Below are 11,881 nucleotides of genomic sequence, written 5' to 3' on the forward strand. Positions count from 1 at the left end.
CTACTGGTTTCAGTCCATTGCCCTGTTCTTCTGATTCTTTATTGTTTTGTTAGCATAGAGAAAGGTGGAGACATTCTTCCTCATTTCATTCCCACTGCAATTGATCATTCATTTGTTCTCCACTCTGCCAGAAAAACAAGCTTTATGTGTCCTAATTATGGTTAGGCATTTTATAATTGTGGAAACTGTCAGATGTTATAAGCAGGAGAGTGTTTTTAACCCTATGGTTGGCAGAGTATATGCACTGTTGATGAGTGCGTTTGGATATCCTCTGTGTGGTATATATTGTACTTTAAAAATGTAATTGTGCTAAAGTGCACATAAAAATAAAAGCATCTTGACCATTTTTAAGTGTTCAGCTCAAAATTGTGAAGTACATCCAACTGGCTGTGCAACCAATCTTGCAAAACTGAAACTGTGTACTTAGTAAACAACAATTCTCTTTTTCCCTCTGACACCCTGGCCACCACCTTCTATTTTCCATCTCTTGTGAATTTGATTACTTTGGGTACTTTGTGTAAGTGGAGTCTTATAGGATTTGTCTTTTTGTGACTGACTTATTTTGGTTAGCATATATTAAAGCTTTTTTCTTTCTTTCTTTTTTTTTTTTTGAAAGAGTAGGTTTTGAAGGACTTGATTGATTTTTAAGTATAAATGTTGGCAGCATTTTTCACTTTGGTTAAAAATGTAATTATTCACTGCATCCTTGGTGTAGCCTAGTGGTTCCTAAATCTATATGGGAATCATAAATCATGTTTTAAAAACCATACATCCTCCTGGGCTGCATGTCAGAATCTCCTGGAGCCCTGTGGTCTGTGTATGTGCGTGTGTGTGTGCGTGCGTGAGTGTGTGTGTGTGTGTGTGTGTGTAAATAAATGTATGTAAAGTATATATAAAATATATATACATATATAAATGGTTTTTTGTACCAGGGATTGAACCCAGGGGCACTCAATCACTGAGCCACATCCCCACCCTTTTTTGTATTTTATTTAGAGACAGGATCTTACTGAATGGCTTAGGGCCTTGCTAAGTTGCTGAGATTGACTTTGAACTTGTAATCCTCCTGTCTCACCCTCCCGAACTTCTGGGACTATAGGTGTGCACCATCTCACCTGGCTGTATTTTTTTTTTAAGTCCCTGTCAGTCACAACTAGTCCACAGTTGGTCCTGACTTGCATCTGGGATGTCCTCAACAGGCTGGAGTTTAGATGTATGGATCCAAGGCAGCCTTTATCTTGTCAGTCCGGGCCCCCAGGGTGACTGTTCATGGGGTTTAAGGTTTGAGGGATTTGAATGTCTCTGCCCTGATGCTGAGAAGTGAGTAAGGCCCTTGTCTCCTGTGTCTCCTGAACAGTTTTATCCAAGCTATGCTTGTGATACTGTCTGTCTTCTTGTACTTGTTTGCCTACAAAGAGTACCTCGCCTGCCTCGTGCTGGCCATGGCCCTGGGCTGGGCGAACATGCTCTACTACACACGCGGCTTCCAGTCCATGGGCATGTACAGCGTCATGATCCAGAAGGTACGCAGGGAGCTGCACAGGTGGGAGGGCCCTCAGAGGGTGCGTCTTTTTTAGGTGGGTAAACTGAAGTCTGTAGAGAAAAAGGGCTTAACACATGGCAGTCGATCCATGGCTCCTTCTCCCGAATGCCACAGTCTTCCTTGGCTTTTGGTCACACTTTAAGTGTCCACATCTTACAATTCCCAAGCTTGTTGGATGTAGAGAAGGAACACACTTTGTGAAGGAAGTTCTCATCCCTGGGCAGTGGTGTGCTGGAAAATATGTAACAATTGCTCTGTAATGTATTTGTGTGTGTGTGTGTGTGTGCACGCGCGTGTAAACCAGCATATGTGTATAAATACATACGTTTATTGCATGCAATATGCTTTAGTATAAGTTCCACATAGCTAATTCTCACAGAATACTTAGTTTTTAATTAAACTCTTTCAAATCTGTTGCCAAACTGCAATTGACAAATGTGTGTTGTTCCAGTTTATGTTTTATTTTGTAAGCAGTTAAGATGAGAGTGAAACAATGAAGACTTAAGTTGAAACTTCACTAGTTTGTCCACGGCTGGGCAACTTCTTTCCTGAATAGGATAATTGTTTGCAGATACTGGAAGGCCCTCTTGTTGCTATTTGTGGGCTATTTATAATGTAACAGCTATGGACATTTTGAAGTTGAAGCTGCCTTCACATTTTCTCTATCACAGATTTAAATACACACATAGACAGCAATAAAACAGTGAGTCAATCTGATTTGTAGTGTTTACCACTCTTCCTGCTGTCAAGCTCCACCATGGCTGATTTCCTGTTACTGACATTATGTTGCCAAAGACAGAAATTGGGAAGAGATGTGCAGTTACACATCCTTATGTAGTGTTTCCAACATGGGGCTACAACAGAGGTAAAAAAAAACCTCAAAAACATAGATATTTGTAAAATGTAGTAAAATAATCAGGGAATGATTAGTTTTGAACATTTATTATCTTTATTTTTAATATGTTTATATTATGTTTTGCAAAAAAGTTGATTTCTTTTTCCTTTGCTATATTGAGAAACCATTGACAAATAAAATTGAAATTTAAGGTGTACTGTGTGAGGAATATGAATATATATATATATATATATATATATATATATAGTGAGATATATATAGTGATACACACACACACACACACACACATACATACACACATTGTGAAATGTCACCAGGACAGGGGTCTTGAGAAGGTTCCCCAACACGGAGGTGAATGTCAGCTTGAGCCATGAAGGTCCTTGATGTCACTGCAGAAAGGAATTTAAGGATGGGTCAAAGTGAGACACAGATGGAATTTACTGAGAGAAAGAAGGTAGTAGACATTCTGAGAGACAGGGTAAGGGTGACTAGTCTTAGGCATATTTATACATGTCAAATCTGTAGTGCAGAGACTTGGTCTAAGAGGGTGTTTTCAGTTCTTTGGGTCTCTGACTTGATATGTTAACCATTACCTGCCAGGGGTCATTTTCCTTTCTTTGTTTTTGAGGAAAAATCGCTAATAATTTCCCCATGGAGTTTTTATCGATCTGCTTTGTGGATTGAAACAGTACTACACTGGGGTAATACTGAGGGCTCGATTAAGAGCACGAAATGTAGATGCAGTAATCAGATTCCAAAATATATATATCAGATTCCAAAAATATAAATCACAAGGATATCTACTTGTGGAAGAAAGATATCCTCAGACTTCTTTTTCCTTTAGATCCAGGTCAGGAAAGAAGTTATTGACAGACTCAAGGAATAAAGTCTAATGGTTTACTTAATTATTTTGTGACCGAAGTTTGTGAAAGTGACCTTTAAATCTGGACTTTTAATCCATGGTAAAGTGGACTTTAGATCTGGACTTTAAGTCATGGTGACTCTTGGTTTGTCTGACATGTCTCCTTTCTATCTATCCTTATGTTTTCTACCTCAAAATGATCATCCATTTCAAGTTACTTAATGCATCCATTACCTTGCATAGTTACTGTGTGTGTGTGTGTGTGTGTGTGTGTGTGTGTGTGGTGTTGAGAACATTCAAAATCTACTCTTGAAATCTACATTTCAAATATACAAATTGGTACTGTTAACTACAGTCTGAAGCTGTACGTTAGATCTTTAGAACTTAATTGTCTTATAATGAAAAGTTTGATTTAGTTCTTAAAAATGACTGTGTTTCACAAACATCTCACAAAATTTACAAAAATTTAACTGTCTAACAGCCAGCTCACAAAATTCATGAGCATTCAACATTCAGCTCTTGGGAGCTGGTATGAGCTGGCTCCAGCATGCCACTGCTTCCAGGTGGGTCGAGGACTCCAGGTAGGAGACCCTATTGGGAGAGGGAGAGGGTAAACAGGGCCTGAGTTCAGGAGGTGGGGGAGAAGAGAACCTGGGGCTGACCCCAGGACCAGAAGGCTTCCTGGAGGAGGCAGAGGCAGAGCTGAGTCTAGAGCATCAGGAGGGTTCTGCTGGGGGAAGGGAGAATGGCCTGAGTGAAGGCAGGGTTAGGGCCCAGGGCTGGGAAAGGAAGGGAAGAAGCAAGGAGATCAGCAGATGGTGAATAGGTGCTCACGCCTTACACTTGAATCCTGTTTCTTTATAGGTCATTTTGCATGATGTCCTGAAGTTCTTGTTTGTATATATCGTGTTCTTACTTGGATTTGGAGTAGGTAATCGCTTCATAAATAATAGTAGCATTTGTAAAGCGCTTTATGTAGATGTCAAAATGACACAGCACACGCAGCCCTGGCAACAATTACACCAGCTCCTGATGAGTGGGGCACCTGTTGCTCTCAGTGCTTTCTAAACAGCATCTTTTACTTCTCTCAACAACATGATTGAGTGGGAATCATATCCCCATCCTCTAAGCCTCAAGTAACCAAGGCTGGGAGACCCAGCCTGTCACTCTTACCCATCCACACGGAGGCAACTGCCACCCACTTTCACATCCTTCATCTTCGTTGGCCCTCACAATCCAGGATAGGCCCGGCAAGCATTTTAAGCTCTGTAGTACAGATGGGGAAACTGGAGTTCACAGAGATTTGATGGATGATCTTAAAAAATAGGAGCACAGCAAAAGTGAGGCACTCAGCAACTCTGTGAGATACTGTCTCTAAATAAAATACAAAATAGGGCTGGGGATGTGGCTCAGTGGTTGAGTGCTCCTGTGAGCAAGGGCTGAACAGGGGGTGGAGGAGGGAAAGAAGAGCTTGGTTCTGTTAGGCATGAAGGCTCCTGCAGGAGCTCAGGGTGGAGAAACCGGCCTGATAAGGCCTTCGGGGTCCAGAGGGAAGAGGCAGAGGTCTGCAGTGTGTGTGTGTGTGTGTGTGTGCGCGCGTGTACAAATGTTGGGTAATTACCCAGAAAGGCAGAAGCAAGCATCCCCTTATGTCCCTTTTAGCCCTGGCCTCGCTGATCGAGAAATGTTCCGAGGACAACAAGGACTGCAGCTCCTACGGGAGCTTCAGTGATGTGGTACTAGAGCTCTTCAAGCTCACCATAGGCCTAGGTGACCTGAAAATCCAGCAGAACTCCACGTACCCCATCCTCTTCCTGTTCCTGCTTATCACCTACGTCATCCTCACCTTCGTCCTCCTCCTCAACATGCTCATCGCCCTGATGGGAGAGACAGTGGAGAATGTCTCCAAGGAGAGTGAGAGGATCTGGCGCCTACAGGTGAACTGAGCTGGGCAGTGACTCGGTGTGGAAAGCTCCCCAGGGACTTGGCTCAGCACCTGGTCATCAATCACCATCAGCACCGCTGGGTCTGGGGCAGGGCCTGGGAATCTGCATAAACCAGGTCTGAGGAAGCCTTAGTCCAGGTTCTTTGAGTACAGGGTGTAGGGACTGTGGCACGTATGAGAGAAACCCAGCCTTATGGGGATATTCCGCTCAGAGTCAACAGTGTGCTCTGTGGACGCTGAAGTGTGACTTAGATTGCATTAAGAGAAGTATAAGCTACAGGACAATGGAGATGACAGTTTTTACTGTGCTTTATCCTGGCCTTAACACTCCTCCCTTGTTGAGGACTCCAACCCACAGGATGGGTCCAGAGATGATGACCAGGTTTGGGAGAGGACTGGAGACTGTGCCTCATAAGAAATGGTTGTTGAAACTAGGGTCGAAGAAGGAGAGAGTTCTTTCAGAAATCTGCCAAGCTACCTTGAAAGAGGGAGCAGCCCCCTTCTGTGGCCCCAGAAGGCAGAAACGAGGTACATGGGGTGGGGGTGGGAAATGATAGGGAAGACAGTCTTTGATTTGCCACAAGAAGATTTCTAATCATTATGACCTTCTTAACTGGGACTGTCAAAGATGTTCAGGAGCAACTGGGCAAATTATGAGCAGGAGAACTGCAGAGGGAATTCCAAACCTGGGAGGAGGTGTGGGACTACATGACCTCTGAACTTCCCCCAGATGAGATTCCAGGATCCTAACATTTTCAGATAGGAGGCTCCTGGACTTTCAGAGACATTATTTACATCAAATCTCTGACATTATTTAACTCAAATCTCTTTCTCAAACTTTCTGCTTTTTTGTGTTTGAATTCTGTAGGTTAGCTCAGGATCTATGTATTAAGCCTCCAGCGAGGCTGCAGGGGACTGTTTGATGGTTTGTGTGTGTGTGTGTGTGTGTGTGTGTGTGTGTGTGTGTGCGTGCTCCTATGGAGCTGGGCTCTGAGCAAAGAGCTGAGGCTTGTTTTTTTCCCCCAGAGAGCCAGGACAATCTTGGAGTTTGAGAAAATGTTACCAGAATGGCTGAGAAGCCGATTCCGGATGGGAGAGCTGTGTAAAGTCGCAGAGGGAGACTTCCGGCTGTGCCTGCGGTAAGGGAGGGGAAGGCCCTTGGGTGGACAGAGGGATGAGTCAGTGGACAGCGGTGTGGTAGAGAAGCACAGTTGACACTCACTTGCCAAGACACACCTGCCTTGTGGCTCCTCAGAAAGTGGGATTTGCTCTTATGTGGGCACAGGCCTGGGATGAGGTGCCTGAGCTTCAGAAGGGAGTCAGAAGGAGACTGAGGCTGGCTGGTGGGGGTCCCCCTCTGCTCTTTTGAATGTGTCTCTGTGGCCTTCTCTGTCTGACTTTGAGGATATTTGCCAACCTGATAGCCTTTGTCCTGTCTATACTATGTGAGTTCATGTGACACCCTAGGACTTGGGGGCACATTTGTCATTGCCAAACAGAAAGTGAGTTACTTTCCATAGTTCTCAAGCTTTCTGACTTTTAAAAACAGACCTCTTTCATCCCACGGCCACCTTTTTGGATAAACATATCTCTTCCTAACTACTACCTGACTTCCTGACCCTGTCGACATCTTTTTTGAGTGGAACTGTACTTACTTGTCTTGACTGCACTTCCAAACCCCTGAAAACCATCATGTCTGGCTGTAATCTACACCTTAAGAAAAGTGTCTGATTTGGACACTTTTGGTCCAAAAAGTGGTGAAGGGTCCAACTGGGGTCCAGGTCCTTGGTGTTTTGAATAGAGAATTGAGCAAGGAGAAGCAGCCATAGCGAAGATTTATCAAAAGTTAAAGTACATCGTTAAATTGGAGCCGGCCGATTGGGAGAAAATGGCTCAAGGCCAATGTCATAGAGTCTCTTAAATTTCTTTCCTGTGGACCTGATTGGAGACCCTGCCCTATTTGTTTTTGTTGGTCACTTTATTTCCACCTAATTGGGATACACAACTTGTGGTGGGAATTGCTATGGTGATAAGTCCTCTAGTGCTGTAGTTGCCATGGTAACGGGACTTATCCTAAACAGGAATATGATGAGTCATCTCCCTGTCTTGTACTTCAGCAAGCGTTTTTCCTGAGTCCTGCCTCTGTCACCTTGGCATCCCTACACTCCTACCTCACCTCTAGGCCAGGGAAAAATGGGACTTGGGTGGGTTCCAAACCCTCACCATGCTAGTGTGCCTGGATGGGGCAGGGGTGTGCTGGATCTCTGGGATGCACAGAAGGGGAGCTGTATGGAAACCAGGACATCCCGAATGCAGTCTATTTGTTTGCATTTGATGAAGTGTAGTTGTGAAGTAGTGAAAATGATGACCACACTTGTAGGATCAATGAGGTGAAGTGGACCGAATGGAAAACCCATGTCTCCTTCCTTAACGAAGATCCGGGACCCATCAAACGGACAGGTACTGTTGCTGTGAGGTGGTGGGGGCCCATTTCTCTTTGACCATGTGACCTTGTGCATATCAACTCTGACGGCCTGATTGTCCCCAGCTATAAAATGGGAGAGTGAATTAAATTGGTTCTTAGGGCCTCTATCACTCTAACTTTTAAAAATTAGGTGGTACTCTAAGACATGGAAATGTGGTATGCAGAGTGATGTACATCTAAAATAGCCTTTCTTTTTTAAAAGCAGATATCAACAAAATCCAAGATTCTTCCAGAAACAACAGCAAAACCACTCTCAATGCGTTTGACGAAATGGATGAATTTCCAGAAACTTCAGTGTAGAAGCAGAACCCAGAGCTGGTGTGAGCATGGGATGTTAGATGCTGCAGGCTGAGTCCTGGATTCTGTGCCATGGGGCTGTGCAGAGTGGCGGACAAGAAGAGAAGCAGAAAGCTCTTCAGGCTGAGCGGGTGACTCTCTGAGAGGCAGCTGTCAGAGTCCAAGAGGGAAACAACTTGGATTTTGATGTTCAGTAGGCCCACGGTCCTGAGCCCAGGAGGCTCCTAAAGTCTGGGTGAAGTCTCTGGTTTGACCAGGTCATCTTGGCTGGGATGACAGGTGTTGAGGAAGGGGCAGAGGCCTGAAGGGCAGGGAGGGCAATCTTTCCCAGACCACAGATTCTACCATCTCCCTTAGTACTGTGACTGGGTCACGTGAATTTGTGGGAGACTTTAGATCCCATCCCAGGATGTGCAAGGGATTGAGTCAAATCGGATATCCTGGAGGAGGAGGGGAATGAGCTGTGGACATGCCTTTCTAGAACCTTCAGGTAACAGGAAACCATCCTTGGAATGAAACCCAGGGCTCAAACCATCTCAAACCAAGAGATGTTTTTAGTAGTGTAATTAACACAGTGTTTTAATTTTAAAATAGAAAAGACATTTCATTTTTGAATGCAAATCACTTTAGGTGAAGTAGGTGAATTTAAAAGTTGAGAAGTAGATCTTGAGCTTTGGGGCTGGATATACATTATATACTTGGCCTCAGGGTGGCCAGAGCCCAACAATAAGCTTTTCTTTATTCACAGGAGGTCTGCAGGAGATGTGCTGTGATCTGGGTGAAAGGGCTTGGCTCCTTCCCCCTCGGGCCTTGCCATAGGGCATGCTTCTGAGCTGGGACAGAAATAGCAGCTGTTCTATTTATGTGGTTTTCAATCTCTGAGGCAACTAGTGTACAACAGTTATTTCTCCTTGGGGAATTTAGCAAAATTATTGAAATGCTCCGGTAGTAAGTATTTTGTTCACTGTGAATTTTGAGGCTGAAGGGGAAGGCTCATGAGAGGAGGATTTGGCCAAGACTTGGGGCCTATTTTTAGATCCTCACCCTCAGATTTTCTGTCCTCTGAAATTCCACAGAGTTTTGAGGCAGAGGTGGAGACTGAAGAAATTTTCCCAGGTGGCTAGAGCCCAACCAACCAACAAAGCACTCTCCTCTGTTATTCAGTGAAAGGATTCATGTAGGAATTTTTGAGGTAGAATTATAAAGATGGTCACTATGAATTTTGATTTTTAAATGGGGCCTTCAGATAACTTGGCAATTGGCAAGTTAAACTTAAGGTAAACTGAGTCCAGGCTGAGCAGCCTCCTCTGGGCCAGTTTCTCCATTCTGGGCTGCTCTGTCAGCTTAGGTAGGTAGAAAAACTGGCCTCCATGTCTGACCTGATGGGCCAGGTGCAGAGAGGGGTGCAGCACTGAGAACTGCAAGATCTGCCCCAGCTCCTGCATTCCCAGCTTCCCAGGGAGTCAACAGATGCTCCGAGGGTAACAGTCAGACCAGGCTCAAGTGTGAACTGGGTGAAGAGGGCTAGCCAGGTGTCTCCAGAGAAGGGAAGACTTGAGGGAGACATCATGGAGGCAGAAGGAGCAGATGTGTTCCAGATGGTCAGAACTAGTCAAAAACTAGAGAAAGATTCTGGTTTCATTCAGTCCCTACCTGCTCCAGATGTTAGAGATGTTTAAGCAGAAGCTGGGTGAACACTTACTGGAGGTGTTGTTAAAGAAAGTAATAGGAGGAATTTTAAGATTCCTTTCAGCCTGGAGAGTCTAGAAATCAATATTCTAGAGCTGGAGTGGCCTCCTTGCATTGATCCTGAACAGATGTGCTGGCCTTGAAGGGCAGTCATTGGATCCATGGTGCCATGTACTACATTATGGATCTGGGAATTCCAGAACTGATTTGACTTAGATTTTAATGGGTAAAACCATTTTCCACTTGGGCAAAAGCAAAATAATAATAATAATGATAATAATTGGGCAAAAAAAAAAAAAAAATTGGGCAATTTTATACCTGGAACCTAAAGCTCTAAAAGGAACACGGAGGACATCATATCAGAGTTGTTGAGGCTGGAATGTCCTAATTTTATGTCACAGATATCTCCCTTATCAATGTTTTTAGCACAGTTATTTAGTAAATTTAAGTCTATCTTTGTGGTTGGCACATGTCAGAGGGCTAGGGATTTTGCTCTGATGACACTTTGGCAGTCAGCATTGTCCCTATAATCCCCGTGACTAGTCTAAAATTCAAGTGTGCACACAGTTGTGCACAAAAATCACACACACATACACACCCCACCAACCCCTGAGCCTATCGAGATATCTTCAAACTCCATGATTTACATTTCAGTCACTGAAGGGGAAGGCTTTTCCCAGTGATGGAATCTCCCAGGCTCAGGCTATGTTTGGCTGCAATGCTGTTTGTCTCAGGAAGAATTCATTATTGTAGACATTATGTCATATGTCTGTTTAGGATAAATAGGGTGCTTACCTTCCTCCCTGGGATGTGCCAGGTTGTACTGTGAAGCCATTCAGCTCTTAAAGGCACCTGCCCAAGAGAGTGCAGTATTATTGACATTCCTTTCCTTCCTCAAGGCTGGATGAACTGTATCCTCTGCTCTGGGTGGGGCCCAGGGGGATGGGTTGTTATCCAGGCCTGTAAACCATACTTGATGTCTGTATCAATTTACTTTTTTTTTTCCTGTGAACTTGGTTCCAAACACAGAATTGTCACCCCATTCTCACCAATGATGCCTGAATCTTGTAAGTTGTAATTTATAGTCATATTTTTAATGTTGTGTGCATTTGTGTGAAGCTATTTTCAAGAAAGAAGTCATAAAAAGAGTGAAAATATTTTAGTTCCATTGAAGAAATGCCTTTTTGATTTCTAATAAATATTTATTTTGCCTTGTTATGGCCATGTTTTATTCTTGGTATGTGAATGTGAAGACTGACTAGAAATCCTGGAGTATTGCTTAACAGAAATGGATATGAGGAAGGTCAGTTTTTGGACCCCAAACATTATTGGTCCCAGTTCAGGGTCAGCATGCTGTAAGACATGTGACCTTCACATACTGTCTACACTTCAATGTGTATGCATGTCCAGGATTCTATCTGAACCACTCAGCAACTGTGGAAGCAGCTTGAGTAAAGGATTCACAGTCAGATGGTGTTAGTGGTTCAGGCCACAAGATGCCCATGCAGTGCTCTACCCATCTGGCCCTCCTGGCTCTCAGCTTATTTTGCATGGTTATAACCCCACAGCTCTACCAGGAGACTAGACGTCCAAATCCTTCCTATTTATGGGTTTTCATAAGGACGCAATGAGAGAATGAGCATGAGAGAGCTGCTACTATTACTATCTTTATTGCCCATCAGCCCAACTCATGTGTATATATGAGCATTTTTCATTCTTTTGAGTTATTTTATAAAGATGGTTATTCTCAACTTGGCTCTCCCCATACAGCTTTATCTTAATGGGTTGTGGAAAGTGTGACCAAATTTTTATTAGGTGAAATACTGTGTTTAATGAATTATTTACTTGATTTAAATGATTCCCAGAATATCTTCCTTCACTGTGGCAAGTCTTATTGAGGGACCAAGAAAAGGTCCTTGTGCCAGGCGTGGTGATGCATGCCTGTAATCTCAGTGGCTTAGGAGGCTGAGGTGGTAGGATCGGGAGTTCAAAGATAGCCTCAGCAATTTAGCGAGGCCCTAAGCAACTAAGTGAGACCCTATCTGTAAATAAAATATAAAAAAAGAGCTGGAGATGTGTCTCAATGTTGAAGCACCCCTGGGTTCAATTCCTGGCACACACACACACATAAAAAAAATAAGAAAGTAAAGTCTGTTGTACACAATCACAGCTTAAACAGGTTTTAGCTCAGGATCTAGGAATAG

At 43.6% G+C, this 11,881-nt stretch overlaps 1 protein-coding gene across 2 annotated transcripts; it reads left to right on the forward strand.

Moving 5' to 3' along the window:
• Window positions 1-6: 6 nt before the first annotated feature.
• On the forward strand, window positions 7-10,892 carry LOC124094360 (transient receptor potential cation channel subfamily V member 3). 2 transcript variants are annotated; one of them, XM_058580101.1, is made up of 6 exons: window positions 7-1,523; window positions 4,126-4,192; window positions 4,924-5,198; window positions 6,233-6,345; window positions 7,587-7,666; window positions 7,894-10,892. In XM_058580101.1, exons 1-6 carry the CDS (start codon window positions 1,371-1,373, stop codon window positions 7,989-7,991), a joined length of 786 nt encoding a protein of 261 aa, XP_058436084.1. In that variant the 5' UTR covers window positions 7-1,370; the 3' UTR covers window positions 7,992-10,892. The 2 variants fall into 2 exon arrangements, with proteins under 2 accessions (XP_058436084.1, XP_046302991.2); XM_046447035.2 differs by having other exon boundaries at window positions 7,897-10,892.
• The last annotated feature ends 989 nt before the right edge of the window (window positions 10,893-11,881 follow it).

The sequence above is a fragment of the Marmota monax genome, unplaced genomic scaffold (genome assembly GCF_021218885.2).
Source record: "Marmota monax isolate L192 unplaced genomic scaffold, Marmota_monax_Labrador192_F-V1.1 WCK01_AAM20220418_F8-fsc01733, whole genome shotgun sequence".
In the NCBI taxonomy this organism is placed as follows: domain Eukaryota; kingdom Metazoa; phylum Chordata; class Mammalia; order Rodentia; family Sciuridae; genus Marmota; species Marmota monax.